Below are 17,547 nucleotides of genomic sequence, written 5' to 3' on the forward strand. Positions count from 1 at the left end.
ACAAATGTCCGTGGTACGCTTTATGACCCGGTCGCCCGGCGACGTTGCGCGCACGTTTCGATTTCGCGAATTGTTAGACGTTGTATTCGAGCTTCGGTTACGAAGGCGACTCAGTCCCGGTGCAGGAAGAGAGCACGTAAACTTTTTTTGCAATCACCCAAAATATTTTTGCTATCACCCAAGAAGAAACAGTCAGACAACACTCCATTCTTTCTCTGTAGAAGTATACGTATGAGCTATCGTTAATGAGACGCACTTTTTTTTTGGCAGCCCACACTATCATGGACGCACAAACGCGTTGCGTTTCCTTCCGTGTGCCGATAATACGCAGTGTTCAATGCGCAGGAGGACCTGCGATAGTGATATTTAATGTTTTGATTCAGGGCATACAGTGGGAGATGGGTACAAGAACTGCTCAGGAACATTCTGTGTGCAACCGCCGAAAAATAATACATGCCTGAACTCTAAAAACGCCTTTCACAGATAAATAAGGGGAAAAAATATTTGCTACATATAGCGAATAATCCGTAAATATGGCAACGCTGTTGGCAGCTGTGGCACATTGGTCCCCCCAATCACAAGGAAGGGGTCGTCCACCGACACCTTATCAGGAACACGGACAAGGATACACGCTGGACTGATAAAATGCTGCACCTATCGCTGTTGGTTTTCGCCCAAATTGAGGTTTTCTTGCTTTTTCCTTCCTCCACGACAATGTTACGCGAAAGGCCGAAAGATCGCACGCCGACGCTTATTTTACATAACGGACAGCGGGGTCGAAGAAACTCGTTCTCTGATGCTCAGCGGGCGGAAGTGATGCGGCGCACGCTTTACTTCGGGTCCTAAATTCTGGTAGCTGGATTTCTTATTGACTCCAAAACCATTAGCTGTGCTTGAGCACAGCTAATGCCGCCGATTCACGTGATGTCGCCGATTCACATGATGGCAATAATTAAACGCACAGAGACTTGCGTTGAGGTTGGATGGAAATATTCACAGAAGTTTTAGCGTTAATGCGAAGGCGCCGTTTACTGAAATCACACTCGAGTGTTCCGCAGTTCAGGAAAGTTTTCACGTGGCGTCACGGACGGTGCTTCTGCCGTGTAAGTACCCGGACGTGGCGGCCCCTATGACGTCAATGAACCATATTATCACGCGTATACGTTGTTTTGCTTTTTCGCCATGACCGTGTTTCACCGCATTATCGCTGTTACGAATCCAATTGTCGCTCAGCGCAAGACGGGCCTGGCGCGCTGTCACGTTTCTTGCTTACACAGCTTCTGGACGCACTGGTACCGAAACGTGGCGACCACAGTATATAACGTCAATGCAAGCTACTTATAATCTCTCTTCAGATTTCCAGGAACAGAAGTGCACCGCATAAAATATTTTCACGGAAACAAGTGCGTTGGCAGTTTCTGAAGTGGCTCTAAACTTCACATGTGTAACTTTTCCATAATTACTAGCGAATCAGGTAAGTAACTTAGCTAAAAAAATGAAGATTTGAGTGGCTTAAGGAGCCTGTGAACAAGACGCCGCTATAGTGACATTCGTTTACGATGCATCAATATTCGGAAAGCTTGGCTCTACAGTTATGTGAATCTCCTTGCATGTGTAGTCAAAATGTACCCGTAGCACAGCATTCCACAATGAATATCACGAGTTGCCTAATTTTTACGCGCACGACACGCAGTTGGGTGTCCGTCTAAATCTTCGCCGACACGACGCTGATCGTGAATGCAAATACGACAGTCTTATTGGCACGTGTAACGAAATACGTGGAGAGCCATTTAACCGCACACACGATTAGGGTGAAAAATGTTTGACTCTATATCGATCACCGTCGCACGTACCAGCCAGTTGACCCACGGAGGCACGGCAATCAGCTGCCGGATCATGTCGATGTTCAGGTACCTGCGAAGGAGCGTGGCGTCGCATGAAGCCTCGCAGGTTTCATGTAAGAAGAACATGCTGCGTAACTACAACGAATGACAAATGTTTTTTTTTTTTTGCCCACAGCGAAAAGTTCAATCGACCAGATGTTGCCGTATAAGTAACTTTGTACGTAACAGTTTGAAGGGACACTGAGGAGCAATATGAGCTTAAGGTGTAATGGAAAATTACGTTTCTGCAACAACGAAAATGCCACTTATGGAAGAAAAAAAAAAGGTAAGAAAATTGCGAACCCTTCCCCTGCCGGAAAATGGGGGTAAGCGAAGCTTATCCTGCGTGATGCTGACGTTCGTCACGGTTAAGTAACCAACAGGTAACGGTGCCGGATTTCTTCGGCCTCCCGCTACATCAGCTCGGGATCTTCTCGTTGCTGTCGGGTTACCCAGACTCGGGCGGCTTTAAAGGAGCATTTGTAGTCCGATGTTAGCAGCGCGCGGGCGGGCGTCGTTACACGCCGGGCACGTCGAAGCGCGTTGGCCGCGTCCGGTTACGTTGGCGGCGCCAGTACGTCGAGAAGAGAGAATGAAGAGGAAAGGCAGGGAGGTTAACCAGATATGAGTCTCCGGTTTGCTACCCTGCACTGGGGATGGGGGATAGGGGTTAGAAAGATGGCAGAGGAAAACGCTAAAAAAAAGGGAAAAAAAAGACACGCACACATGGAGGCGCACACACAAAAGGCGTTCCAGTTAAAGTCGTTCACACAGGCCGGTAGATCGTAAAAAGCGCAATAACGCTTGCACGGCCTTCTTCTGTGACGGCAGGTCCTTTCGATGTTGTAGAATTATTTTTTCGGATAGCGGTTGGTCATCCAGGTGGTCAAGTTCGTGGCGAAGGCATGCCCTGTGGGAACTGTACTGCGGGCAGGCACACAAGATATGACCAATTGATTCTTCAAGGCCGCAGTGGTCACAGGTTGGGCTGTTGGTCATCCCTATGCGGAATGCATAGGCTTTAGTAAAGGCAACGCCCAACCAAAGTCGATATAAAAGCGTGGCGTCTCTACGGCGAAGCTGTGATGGCGCTCGAAGACTTAGTGTCGGATCAAGTGAGTACAGTCGCGTGTTTCTTAAATGTGGCTCATTCCATTGCGACGCGGTGCACTGCCGAGCAAGTAGGCGGAGCTTCCGTGCTGCGTCAGTTCTAGAAAGAGGAATGGGGACGTGGCGCTCCTCAGTATGGGCTGAGCGGGCAGCGTGATCCGCCCGTTCATTGCCGATAATCCCGCAATGACTTGGAAGCCACTGAAAGGTTATTTCGTGGCCTGCATCACTTGTATGTTGTAACATTTCTGTAATATGGAATATTAGCTGTTCGTGCGGTCCGCGTCGTAAAGGTGACAGTAGAGACTGCAGTGCCACCTTCGAATCGCAGAATATTGTTCATTTGTGTGGTGGTTCATCACCAATGTGTTGAAGGGCAGTAAAGAGCGCTGCGAGCTCTGCTGCCGTCGATGTTGTGGCGTGAGTCGTCTTAAATTTGATTGTTGTAGCTTTCGCTGGTATGACGATTGCCGCCGCGGAGCTGCTTGGAAGCACAGATCCATCAGTGTAAATATGCGTAGAATCACGGTAGTTCTCGTACAAATGTAGTAGCGTGAGCTGTCTAAGGGCTGGCGATGATAGATCAGCTTTTTTCGAGATACCAGGTATAGCGAGGTTGATTTTTGGCTGAGCGAGGCACCATGGAGGAATCGAAGGTCTCGCAGCCGGGGTGAAACAAGCTGGCAATGATTCTTTATATGCGGTTATCGTCTGGCTGAAAGATGTGTGTGGTCTGTCCGTTGTTAGGGAAGCCAGGTGGTGACGGGGAGTCCTGGCCAGATGCCTTATATGTGTCCTGAGTACTTCAATTTCAATGTGGGTCCTGACAAGGTGGTCTCCAGTGATTGCTATCGTAGCCACTGTTGAAGCACTCTGAGGCAGGCCTAGACAGATCCGGAGCACTTGACCCTGAAGACTTTGTATTGTGCGTACATTTGTTTTACCTGTGCTGCTTATTGCTGGCAAGCTGTACCGCAGAAATCCTAGAAAAAGCACCCTGTACAGTTGCAACATGGCACTGGGTGACATTCGCCAGCGAAAAACTTGAGCAGGTGACAGATGCCTGTCAACCTTTTTTTTTCACGTATGATACGTGTGGGCTCCCAGTACGTCGAACCATTCGTTGTACTATAGACCCTGTTGTTCTCGCCAACGTGACGTAACGTGTGCGCGCGTTCGCGTCACGTCGGACTACACTTAGGCCTTAAATTCTGGATGGACGCGCCGACGGCTAGCCCGTTCACGGGCGAGTTCTCGCCGCCGCTCGTCGAACGCTGCCAGTACCTCGGGGGAACACCCAACGCGTGACCGCCCCACCCGTTTTCTGAAAATGAACTGAACGGAAACGAAGCCAGCACAGCGCGCGCAAAACCCTTTCCTGTCCTCCCCCCCTCCCCGCGGAAGCGAAACGGCTCTGATTGGTTGCGCGCGTGACGTGAGCGCGCGCCTATGCACCTGGAATCCTTGCTAATGACTCACGCTCCTGCATCGGCGCAGCTGTCAGCTCATCAAACCGCCATTTCCTGCAGCTGCTCTGCTCTGAGAACAACTAGGGTTTTGCATGAGCAGACCACCACCGAAACTTATGAACCAATACAAGCTTCGCTTGAAAAACCGATACAGGTGGTGACGTCAGCTTGAAGTCCCGGCAACGGCTCGCAGGGACGTAAGTGATTTTAACGTCTCCTCGGGTCTAGTTAAACGTTAATCGTAGAAGGACTATGTTGCAGTCTGTACAGACAAGAGACTGCTTAATATGTCTTCCTGTGCCAAAATGTCTCAATGCCAAAAAAAAAAACACACACACACACACAGCTACGCTTTCTTCTACTTATCATATCGTCCCTCGCCGTGCAATTTTTTCGTCAAACCCTCGACGATAATGGCAACCTTACACCGGTTATCTTAGCGCAAAGTGATGACCCCCACATGAGCAGCGTTTCACGATCTTTCCTATTTCGGATAGCTGAAGACCGTCTGGTCTGCACGATATAGATCGAGCCATCTGTAAATGTTGCGGAGAACCGAATTGGTCTCTTTTGAAGGCTGTATACGCCGCTTCGATAGTCAGCAACTAAAGGGTGCTTGTTCGAAACAAATTTCTTTGTGACTTCACCTCCAGATTTGAGAACAGTTGATATAATGGTGATATTCAGTGCTAAGTTTATAAAAAGAACCAGGGCGGCTGCGGACGTCCTTGTGAAAGAGCAAGAACGCACCATGCTGACGGCAATACGTGTTATAAAAAAAAGGTTATTGCTTTGTTTCAGGTAAGAAACGCCGTATTATTGCTCAATACTAAGCATTTCTGGTCATTTGTAATCAACTGTGATCATTACAAGCCGTCGTTAGATATATTGGTCACATCATAGTAATTAGTAGTAATTACAAGTTATTATTAGTCGTTACTGCTCACTAAGCATACTTAGTCATTTGTAATCAATTGTGGTCAGTAGAAGCCGTCGTTAGACATATTAGTCATTTTATAGTCATTTCAGTCATTATTAGTCATTACTGCTCACTAGCAAGCATTTTAGTCATTTGTAATCAATTGTGGTTATTACAATCCGTCGTTAGACACATTGGTCATTTCGGAGTCATTCTTATTAGTCATTACTAGTCATTATTAACCTCTACCAATCTCCATCATAACGTTATCATTCCCTAACTATCACTATCAATTATTTTCCATTCTTTAATCTGTCTTGAATCTGTCCTATGGCGTGATGACTCTTCGGCGGACACTCCGGCGGTCAGGTCTGCGCACAAACTTCACCACGAGCTTAGAAAGGCTTTCTCCTTAAAATATTGTTAGCGAAGGACTATTCCTGTTCGAAGCGGTTTCAGCTTACCTGAGACCACTCGGAAGATATCGCTTTGTCAGCGTGAGAATAAATATATTGTTATAAAAAAGGAAAAAGCAGGAACGCTGGTGAACATTTTTATTGCGCCTTAGTACGCCTCCCCCCTCCCCCTTTTTCTCCCCTTCTTTTCTAGTGTGTTTAGCGCTGCATCTACTTATTCGGTCAAGTACCAGCAAACCTGCACTTCTCACTTTTTTATGTACGTATGACGCTTTCAAAGTATAATGAAAACGGTTATCTAAGGTAAGGTTGTCACCTTTTTTTTCCATAGCACTAATTCTCATCGCTGCACGAGCCTCGCCCGCGGAGTGTGCTTCCTACTTTATATATATATATATATGTTTGTGTGTGTGTGTGTGTGAGTGTGATGCGGGTGCATGATGTACCCTATTCGCTGAGCATAATGCAGCGGATAGCTTGAAGTAAATGAGACATCAAACACAGAAGACGCCACTTGACACACCCTCATATCTTAACTGTAACACTTATTTCTGCCCTTGGAATTTCTGCATTTCAAGCCCTAAACTGGTCAGTTCTGCGCTGTTATCTGTTAGCTGTATAACTTCTCTAATCTTACATGGGTGATTTATTCGCTTTCTTTATATAAATTCTAGTAATGCCGCATTAGTTACTGAGCGATATTGTTATACCAAGCAAAAGTATTGTGCTTCATATCGTGATTGGTGATTTCTGCAGCAGTTAAGGAAGCTTTTTTTTTCTTTTAGTGTACCATGTAGCATGACCTGTTTGTTTCTTTTTGTAAAACTGTCTAATACAATGCCCACCTGCTTCGGTCTCACTGAGGCTGGCAGTATCGCAAATAAATAAATAAATAAATAAATAAATAAATAAATAAATAAATAAATAAATAAATAAATAAATAAATAAATAAATAAACGCTAGTTGGAAGTTCACCTAGCGCCCGTCCTGTCATATTTGTTCATTTCGTCTTCCGTCTTTAACCCGTTTTATGAACACTGCCAAGGCAGGCAGTATTACATCGCAGACACGGTAGCCGAAGGCCAGATGCTGCTGTCCATCGTCAAGAACGGGCCAACGTGCCATTATGAGCTCACCACAACAACGCAACCGCAATGAATAGAAACCAATGCCATATTCGCAGATGCACATAGCCGAAGATTAGCTGAGGACGCTAAACAGGGACACTCCACGCACTATGTTGACGACGGTGACTCCGCTCGATATTTCGCACGATAGACTGTCCTGAAACATTTCGCATATACTATACTGTTCAACAAACCTGCAGGCTCAAATTAATATATATATATATATATATATACCCGAGCAGAGCGGGTCGCGGCACAGCGCCAAGTTGCCTTCACGTCCAGCGAGCGCACGGCGTGGCAGTGGAGTGACGTCACTGACGTCAATCTTGGGGCCAATACCTTCCAACTCTAGCGTGGGTTTCGTTTTTCCCTTTTGAACAAGCACTTACAGGGTTTTCAGCAGGCTGACACAGTCACATGAATGCCCTGACAAGAACGCGTTGTGGGATGTTGATGGAAGTGGAATGAATCGAGCCCGCCGTTCACGGTTTAAGTAGGAATTACAATTTCAAATTGGCAAGAAAGTCTAAAAAAAAAGAAGAACCAGTAAATGGCGCGAACTGGCGCGCTGAAGCCTTGTATACTTCGGGTCTATATAGTCTATGAGATTACTGCGCGTAAGTCGGCTGTTATTAAGTATATACCGCATGCGATTGCCTACAATTGCGATTCGCATATATTATCAGTATTTTGCGCCTTATTTTATGCCTATATTACGAAGTAACGAAAAAGTCCATCCGTTGTGTGTGCGCAATCTTGGAAGAAAAAGAAAAGAAACGCTGGCGACGAGGACGTCGATCGCGCTTACGTCTTGCTCTCGTACGGGTACTGCAAGGCGGCGAGCAGGCGCGCCTCCGTCTTCTTTTGAATCATGCCCGACCGGTACTGCTTCTGGTAGCTAACCTGCAACGTTGTTGGAAGGTTTCTACTGAGTCGCATTGGCTTCGACTGTAACTTCAATTCTGAAGCTTCGTCTGCCACAACCACGATCTGATTGTGAGGCAAACCGTACACGTATAGTACAGTAGGGGACTGGGGAGTAATTTTTTTTTTTTACCGCTTGCGGTTTTTTGAACGTGCACCAAACGCGCAGGTAAAAAAAAAAAAAAAGAGCATTCGCGCATTCCGGTCCACATCGGAATACCGCCGCCGCGACCAGGATCGAACTCACGGTGTCATGCTGAGCAGCGCAACTTCATAGTGAGTGAGCTGTATTTACGAGTATACATATATAATACTGCGGCGGGCGCCTGGAAATGCCGTTGAAGAGGGAGCTGTGCGGCGTGAGACAAAGCGATTGCGCGACAGAGCAGCTCCGCGACAAGCGCCTGTATATTTATTTATTTACTTTACTTATTTATTTACTTATTTGTTTATTAGTGTGGTTGACAAATTACATAATTATCGGGATGCTGGAGACGAAAGGCCACATCAACGGTGCTCAGGCCCAATTACGATGCCACGATACACGTAAAACATACAAATGCTTTTTTTGTGTGTGATAACCCCTAGCTGCGACGATTTTAATAAAATTTGTTGCATTTGAGGGAGAAAGTTAAATTTTTAGTGATTGTTCGCAGCAGAATTTTGACGTAGGGCTCGAATATTGCCGAGTATCGGTAAGTTAAAAAGAGAGAGCAAACAAAACAACAACCAAAAATAAACAAATTTAAGCACGAAGTTTACAAATTCGTAGCTGTGCACCAAGAACAAATATCATAGTTCTGTAAACTGCACCCGGTATAGGACATTCAAAGCGGATGAATTTGATGTATTAATTAATATCTCACGTGAACTTGCTCCAATGTTTACATGAATATCGCGAAACTTCTACACAAGTGTTAGTGGTGAATTTAATGGCTATGTATAATATATATGAGTTTGCCCGCTTTAGACGTACCATTATATACGATTTACAGAATCACGCAAACATTTCTTCTCGCTTATTTACAGAGTTGTAAGCTTGATAGTTTCGTATTCTTAACATTTGCGATTGTCAACAATTTTATTAAGTAAACCGACGGCCTAAACAAAAACTCCGCTGCCAACAGTGACTGCAATCTCACTTTCTTCTAAACGCAACAAACCTCAAAATTTGATGCACTGGTTGCCGAGAAAACGATTCTCGCTTTCGCATGTATTTAGATTGAAGCCCCCGAGCTAAAGCTTCCTCTTAATGGTGTTGGCCATTGTAAAAATAACAGGCGTGTTCGCACGTGATTACCACATAGTCTGGTATACAATTAGCGAGTGGGACAAGTGGCGTTGTGGTGCTGTACTTTAGTTTGTAACAAGGTCCTGGTTGTGTGCAAGTGAATGCCTGTGTTTGCCGGTTGCAAACATAGAAAACGCTTACGATTTCTTCTTTGATTTTGCAAACATATTTAAAGGGTACGTCAGTGAATGAGCACTCTGCATAAACATCGTTGCATGAACATGTTATAAACGTTCTGTTCGTTTAATCCTTCACAATTACCAGCGCAAAGCGAGCGCAAACGAACGTGAAATTTGGCCATATCTCCTCTTACCAAATGCAGTAAAATCGCTCGCCTTTGTTTGTTGCCATAAAACATATAATTGAAATTCAACGCTCATGTCGCCCTGTATCAAATGGTCTTACATTAATTATTATACATCTGTACGCTTCGAGCATCGGCCTAATGATTGAACGTTGACTCCACGAAACGCCTAAGCATGACCAGCATTTAAAGAAAAGAAAAAAAAAAACACGCCGCGGCTGGAATCGCCTGCCAATTCTGCTAAGCCTGAATTTGTAACTGCGGTCACTTCCGCAAGACACTCGCTAACATAACCTGGCCATACCCGACATGCGTCTATTACGGTTATTTACATTTCTATAATCTCCTCCGACTGCAGCGAGTACCCTGCCACGTATTGTGCATAATATTTTCCGTTAATGTGTGCTGAGTGTCTAACTTTATGCCTTGCATTATATTCTTACATCGCACTATATATTCGATGGTTCACTGTCTGTACGTAGTCTTGCACTATTTTGTGCAATTTGAATTGACGTATTTCCTTTCGGATAGTTATTTGCATTACGAGGCCATCTCCGCTGTTATGTTTCACTGTAAGCGTTCAGGGTACATTAAATAAATAAATAAATAAATAAATAAATAAATAAATAAATAAATAAATAAATAAATAAATAAATAAATAAATAAATAAATAGAGGTGGGCCCGTCGTTAAGAACGGGGTTCCATCGGAAGTATAGCCCTTACATCTCGCTCGTGTTTAAAACCAAGAAGACCCGCAGTTTCTTTTTTTTTTTCATCTTTTCGTGTGTGTTTTTTAGTGTTTTATTTTGTGCGCATATACACTTCCGAAGTACGGCATTCGCATTGGGTGCCCGTAAGTAAGAAAGACACTGTCGCAAATACCTAGGCAAATCGTCATGGATATTTAAACGCTTTAAAATAATATATAGCCTCTTCAATAATTTATTGCACCTGCGTGATCCCGAATTGTTCGATTACAAAAAATATTGCAACGCAGTGAGATCCGGTTGCCTCTTGATTGGAAAACGCGGAAGGTCGTTCCAGTCTACAAATCAGGTAACAGAGACTCGCCGTTGAATTACCGCCCCATTTCGTTGACTAGTGTGCCCTGTAAAATCATGGAACATGTCATTTACTCACAAATCATAAACTTCTTGGACCGAAACCATTTTTTTCACCCTTCACAACATGGGTTTCGTAAGGGCCTCTCTTGCGAAACCCAACTAGCGCTTTTCCTTCACGACTTGCACACTAATCTAGACCGTAATATGCAGACCGACACCATCTTTCTTGATTTCGCTAAAGCTTTTGACAAGGTTCCCCACCGCCGGCTATTACTAAAACTCTCAAAGCTGAACCTACCCCCTAATATTCTCAAATGGATTGAAGAATTCCTAACTAACCGTTCTCAGTCTGTCTATCTTAAGGGCCATCTCTCTACATCTCTCCCGGTTACTTCAGGCGTCCCACAAGGTTCTGTCCTCGGTCCCCTCCTATTCCTAATATATATTAACGACATGCCCCTGCATGTTTCCTGTAGTATTCGAATTTTCGCAGATGATTGTGTTATTTACCGCACCATTAATAACTGTCACGATCAATACACTCTTCAGACAGAGCTTAACAGCGTACTAAATTGGTGTAATAACTGGCTAATGTCCCTCAATCCTAGTAAATGTAAACTCATGTCCTTCACTCGTCGTCCCAATCCATATCTCTTTCAATATTTAATTTCTAACACACAGATTGAGCAAGTACAATCATATAAATATCTAGGAGTCACCCTATCTTCTAATCTATCATGGCAGGTTCACGTCGGTAACATCATTTCAGCATCAAACAAAACACTCGGTTTTCTAAAACGCCACCTTCGTCTTGCCCCACCACATGTTAAATTGCTCGCGTATAAATCACTTATAAGACCCAAATTAGAATATGCATCCCCCATCTGGAGCCCACATCAAGCATATCTAATCATCGCATTGGAAGCTGTGCAGAATCGTGCTGCCCGATTCATTCATTCCTCATACTCATATGACGTCAGTGTTTCATCCCTGAAAGCTACATCCGGACTGCCACCCCTCTCTTTTCGTCGTCGCATTGCTAGCCTCACCCTTTATCACAAATTCTTTTATTCTCCTCTCAATCAAGAACCGTATATCGCCGCCGCATCACGCATATCTCACCGCACCAGTCATCCCCTTCAAGTTGCCCGCCCACTATCACGTACTACTACGTTTTCAGCTTCATTATTTCTTCGAGCAGCCACAGACTGGAACGGCCTACCCCATGACATCGTCGCCATCGCTTCAACACCTGCTTTTCAAGAACGCGTAACAGATCACCTTCAATGTTAAATCACCATCGCTGTTTGTTTTTCTCACTACAAATGTAATCCCACCCCTTATGTAACACCCCCTGAAATGGGGGCCTTTAAGGAATAAAACTGAACTGAACTGAACTGAGAAAAAAAAAAGCTAAAGATAAACATTAGCAGAAAAAGTTTGAAAACATGCAATAACCTAAGAAACTTCTGCGAAAGGGTTGGTGCACTCACGAGGATGAGAGAGTGAGAGACAGAAAAAAAAAGCGAGACGCGATATGGAACTGAGGGAGGCTGGTGTAGCGCCGCGCGGTGAAGACAGATGCCATGAAGCGTCAGTTCGGCAATGCGGTTGCGTACAGGAGTATTTCCGAAAGCGAACAAGCTTTGCAAAAGCCGCAGCACTGCAGCACAGTATACTTACGTTTCCCACTGACAGTATCTAGTCAGCTAATTAATAACTTCACTCATGTATTGTCGGTATTTTTTTTAAATGCATGCTGGATTATTGTTGTTAGTGGCGGTCGCCGAGCTTCACAATACCCTAATTACTCCGACGAACATGTGCTTCGGCAATCACTGTGGTTTTATTAACTTTCGTTGTAAGATATGGCAGGTTGTCTCATTTTTTTTCTCTTTAAATGCTCTATGAGACTACGTTTACCATTCATAGCTCGCTTCATTTCATTTGGCACGCACTCATCATCATTCATTTCATTATGGGGTTTTACGTGCCAAAACCACTTTCTGATTATGAGGCACGCCGTAGTGGAGGACTCCGGAAATTTCGACCACCTGGGGTTCTTTAACGTGCACCTAAATCTAAGTACACGGGTGTTTTCGCATTTCGCCTCTGTCGAAATGCGGCCGCCATGGCCGGGATACGATCCCGCGACCTCGTGCTCAGCAGCCCAACACCATAGCCACTAAGCAACCACGGCGGGTCGTTTGGCACGTACTAAGGTTGTCAAATAACAGCGCGTAAGAAACAAGCGACGAACGAAGACACAGCGCTGTGCACGTCTCTCTTACTTTCGTCCCTCGCTTGTTCTTTTCGCGCTGTTATTTGACAATCACGAGCAACCAACGAGGCCGAATTTAAAGAAATTGCCGGGTTTCACGCGCCAAAACCGCGATCTGATTACGAGGAACGCCGTGGTGCGGGACTCCGGAATAAATTGGACCACCTGGGGTTCTTCAACGTACACCCAAATCTAAGTACAAGGGTGTTTTCAAATTTCGCCCCCATTTAAATGCGGCCGCCGTGGCCGGGATTCGATGCCACGACCGCATGCTTATCAGCATGCCACAGCCACTAAGCAACCACGGCGGGTGCCCGAATTTCGGCTCAAGTACATGTTAAGGCACAGGCGATAACCTATGCAAGTATAATACATAATCTTACATTTCGATGGGAGCCAAATGCAGAAGCGCCCGCGTATACCGTGCGTTGGGTGCACGTTAAAGGAACACTGGTGGTCAAAATTAATCCGGAGTGCTCCACTATGCCTCGCAATCAGGTCATGGTTTTGGACCGTAAAACCCGAGAATCTATATTTTTAAAGCTCCATTCACACAGGAAGAATTTAATTCACGTGACCGGAAAAAAAAGAAGCACTCGTCGCACCGGTCGCACAGAGACCGATTTTCGTCACCGGAAAAATTCACCGCTTGTCACAAGCCATTAAGAATGCGGGAATATCTCGCCTATAGACGGATTATGAACGCTTCGCTTCCAGAATCTCACAGTGCGTGGGATGTGCATGATCTTTTTTATACGCACTCACAATAATTGTGAGTTAGGAACAAACCTGCGTGAATTGACCTTGCCGGCTTCCTTGCACACACCACCATTGGGTTCATTTTATTTTGAATAAGAACGTCGTGAAAAGCAGGCATAAAAAGCATAAAAGTATAAAAATGTTACTTTTTTAAACATGATATCACAAGATTGTGCAATTGCGTAAACCGCCTTTTCCACCTTGTCTCAGTTAAAATTTCTTCATGCTGAAAAAAAAAAAAAGAAGGCGTGGACTGAAAAACTAAACTCGGTGCCGATGTGTGGATGAATTTTCGTCACGCAGCTATTTCGATGAAATAATAAAATAGTCGGATCCCCTCTGAATATCCTCCTCTGAACACAAAAAACACCCAGTTTATTACGCCGGCAATCTATCTTTTCCGCCGTGCAGCAAAGCTAAAAAGCCAAGCCACCCCGTCAGACTAATGCATTTGTGCTTGTTGTTGATAGTTACAATCAGGGCGAAATCGTTTTGACGGGGTAGCTGCACAATAACACACCTGGCAGCATTTTGTGTGCTGTAAGTTTTGAGATGCGCATAACGATAGGATAGTCGGGAGATTACAGGTAAAGAGAAAGTAACTTATTTGGGACAAGCACGCGATTAGAGCAGGAGCCGTGCATTCGTAACACCGATGTCTGAACCACTTACAGACAACGATGACCGCAGCGTCATAAAGCCAAACGTGGAAGGTGGTGGTAGAGAGGTCGTGCTCAAGTTCCGCGCGCACACGTAAACGGGGAACAGTGTAAGAAAGCGGGGTAAACCGTGTACGTGAACAACGACGCAGTGGCTTTTCCGAATCCCTTATGTTATCACTAAGTTGGAAGCGCGCGCGTGACTGCAGCCTCAAGTAGCTGCCCCAATAGTACGAGTGTGTGCTTTCCTAACGTGCCCTCCAGTTTCGCACGTTCAGTGGAGATTACTTTTTTTTTTTTTTGCCCTGAACGGTCAGAAATTTAAGATACACTGTCAGAAAGTGAAGTCTATACGCACGAATACTGCAGTGCTGCACCCCCATATTTCCCGTGATTTCCTGGCAGAGGTAGCGCGACGCTATATCTCGTGTTTCCTTAAACGTACCAGGTTCAGGGTGTCGGCGGGGCCAACCGATACGTTGCTGTGCGTTGTTCAGCCTGAATGTCTTAGAGAAGTTTTTGGAATGCTATAGCGTATAGCGTCGCTGCCCGACTGGTCGGACGCCATAGATGCTTGCGTCGCAAGGATTAGTTATGGCGAGTGCGCTGCCACAAGGCTTATGTAAGCCTTAGCCGCAAACTGAAGCTATAGTAAGGGGTCCTAGTTTATCTTCATTTGACAAGCAGCCGCGCGGTATACGAGATCAGTGTTGCCAGGAAGTCACTCACGTAGACCCTTCAAGTAGTTTTCGAGGACAACCGGGACGGGTTCCCGTCGTCGCTGCTATATACGCCGACTCATCAACCATCGGGTGAACACGAAAAGCCTAAGCCGGGAGCCAACGTTTCGAGCAGGAGACTTGCCTTAATCGTTGCCATTGTCAAAACGTTAGCTCCCTTATAGTACTTCGCTCGTTCGCCCATTGTTGAACAGTTGAAGTTTCAATCATTCTGCGAAACCGTTTGGTGACGAATCTGGATGCATTTTTAATGCGCGCGTTGGGTGATATCGGCAGATGAAAGCGATGCGCTGGTGTCTACGCCTACACTCACCCTCTGTATGCGGATGGCGTTTTCGATAGCAAACTCGTAAGCCTTCATGTTGGCGGCTTCCTGGTCTGCACTTCGTTCGGTCTGCACTTCGTTCTGGAAAAAAAAGGGAAAAAGAAAAACGCTTGCCATCATTTCGCAGACTACTGGTACGTGCACCCGCATTATTAATTCCTAAATCCTGCGAACTTAAATGACTGCAGGGTATACGTCTGAGTTGTACATTTGATTGAGAAGAATCCAGAACATCGAGAGTAGGGTCGGATTATTAGTTCGGAGGTGGTAGTGTGTTGGCCCAGTGTAGCAACTGAAATGCTTGTGTTTGTATGCACGAGCGTTTATAACTAAAGGGAAGCTGTAGCACCAGCGCGCGCATGCACCAGGAAACGCAGGCACGCTAAAACTAAAAAAAAAAAAAAAATCATTCTGGAGTTTTACGGGCTGTGCGCTCGGAATCGAGCCCATGACCTTGCGCTCGGTTGCAAGGCCTACTGAGGCACTGTGTGTAAACATATGGACGCGCTCACAGGCAAGCACATATATGCACACAAAGAACATTGGAGCGCTTTGCCTGGCCGTTCCTTAAAGGGAACCTGAAGCGTCTGTCGAATTCAATAAGACGTTCATATACGGATGCGGGAACCTTATAAACCATGCGCGTAAAGTTTTCGGCGAGATTTTTCACTTAGGAGCGACGCAATCGCCGGTTAAAATTGCGCTGTCGCTCTGCCGCCCGTCGAGCGCCCCGCGCTGCTGCTGACGCTGACGATGCGAGCGGAGACCGGAAACCGCGGCGTAGTGACGTCAGCACTGGTGTTCCGTTCCTTCGCAGTCTCCGCGACCGTGCCTGACCAGGCTTATTTCTGCGTGCGTGCCGTCCTAATCTGCTTCGCTCGACCCGGCATTCCTTTGTTTGTGTGTATATAGGTGTGATAGTTGACGTGTGCAGCATCAATTGAATTGGTGGGCCGACAATGCCGGCGTTCTGTGCAGCCTACGGTTGCATGAAAACCAGCGGCCGCGACGATGTTTTCTTCCATTACTTCCCGCAAGACAAAAAGCTTTCAGCTAAGTGGGAGACTGCTGTTAATCGAAATAATTTCAAGCGCTCAAGGACAACAGTGCTGTGCTCTAACCACTTCCGTGACGACGATTACTACCAGAGTTTACCAATAATACGTGAATGAATGAGAGTACAACTTTCTGCTAGCAGGCTTTCTAAACGCAGCGCGAAAAGGTCGGGGCAACGAACGCACAAAGGCGAGACGGGTGCGGGCGGACGGATGGTAACTGGTCTTGGGAGACCTTATGAATACACGAACTCGTCCAAACCTGGATTTTGATTTATTGCTAGCTCCTTCGTGTTAGCAGGCTGAACGGAAGGTACATGTTCATCTCCCACCCTTGACGCAGGTTTCGTCGCAAACCGCCGTTAATTTTCTATTCGCACGGGTGTTGTGAAACAGCCAACATACACCTATTATAATGCAATGCAAGTGTAAAGTTTCCATGTGCTTGAAATCCGGCGCACGCCAGGACACTGCGCTCCCCCTCGCGCACATAGAGAAACCGGCTGTCTCATGTAGCCGACGGAATTCGCCGCCTTTACGGCTCCGGTTACGAGTAGCGTGCGGATGGCGCGCTGATGAAGGCCACGACACGTGCTACAAGAGCCGGAAAACTTTTCCCACATGCAAACCGTCTGTGTGGATTGCCGACAGCTTTGAGGCAGCGTGCAAATGCCGACGATCGCATCCCTCCTTACGTTCCGCGAGGAGGCATGCAGGAACATAACAGTACAGTTGTTTGCCCGGAAACGAACTCACTGGATCGCTGTATACAGCTTTGCAAAAAACATACTCGCCAAAGAACATTTCTAACACGAGGAGATGCTAACACTTCGCTTTCGTTCGCGTCGAAAGTACTGCTTGCTACCAGCATCTTTTGCTTCTTTTGAGGCCGGCTACGCATACATGTAGGGAGCAACGCCGAACACCTCGGAGAAACGCAAGCTCTCGAAATTTACCATTACCGTATCACCAAACCACAGCGCCAAACCACCTTGCACCGTGCTTCATGTATAGCGCCAGCGGCCGGTCCGGACGAACACCAATGTTGACGTCACGAGGCGCCCGACCAATCATTGGCGGAAACGAGGCGCGCGAGCTGCCAGAGTCTACTGCTGCACTTTTCGACGAAATAAAATCTATTTGCGTTTTCTTTCGCTCAATTTCGATGCGATATTCGGATTCGGAGGGTTGAAAACCATTACGTACAGCTCTTCCCTCAT

General features: G+C 46.0%; 1 protein-coding gene across 9 annotated transcripts in view; it reads right to left on the reverse strand.

Moving 5' to 3' along the window:
• The window catches only part of LOC135912552 (sperm-specific sodium:proton exchanger-like), a 270,794-nt gene that overhangs the window by 64,134 nt on the left and 189,113 nt on the right, over positions 1-17,547 (reverse strand). For all 9 annotated transcript variants that reach the window (XM_070533980.1, XM_070533982.1, XM_065445019.1 and 6 more), the window contains 3 exons: positions 15,261-15,353; positions 7,733-7,827; positions 1,854-1,914 (listed from right to left, as the gene is read on the reverse strand). In XM_070533980.1, the coding sequence (XP_070390081.1) occupies positions 1,854-1,914; positions 7,733-7,827; positions 15,261-15,353 (249 nt within the window). The remainder of the gene's footprint in view (positions 1-1,853; positions 1,915-7,732; positions 7,828-15,260; positions 15,354-17,547) is intronic.

The sequence above is a fragment of the Dermacentor albipictus genome, chromosome 2 (assembly GCF_038994185.2).
Source record: "Dermacentor albipictus isolate Rhodes 1998 colony chromosome 2, USDA_Dalb.pri_finalv2, whole genome shotgun sequence".
NCBI lineage: Eukaryota > Metazoa > Arthropoda > Arachnida > Ixodida > Ixodidae > Dermacentor > Dermacentor albipictus.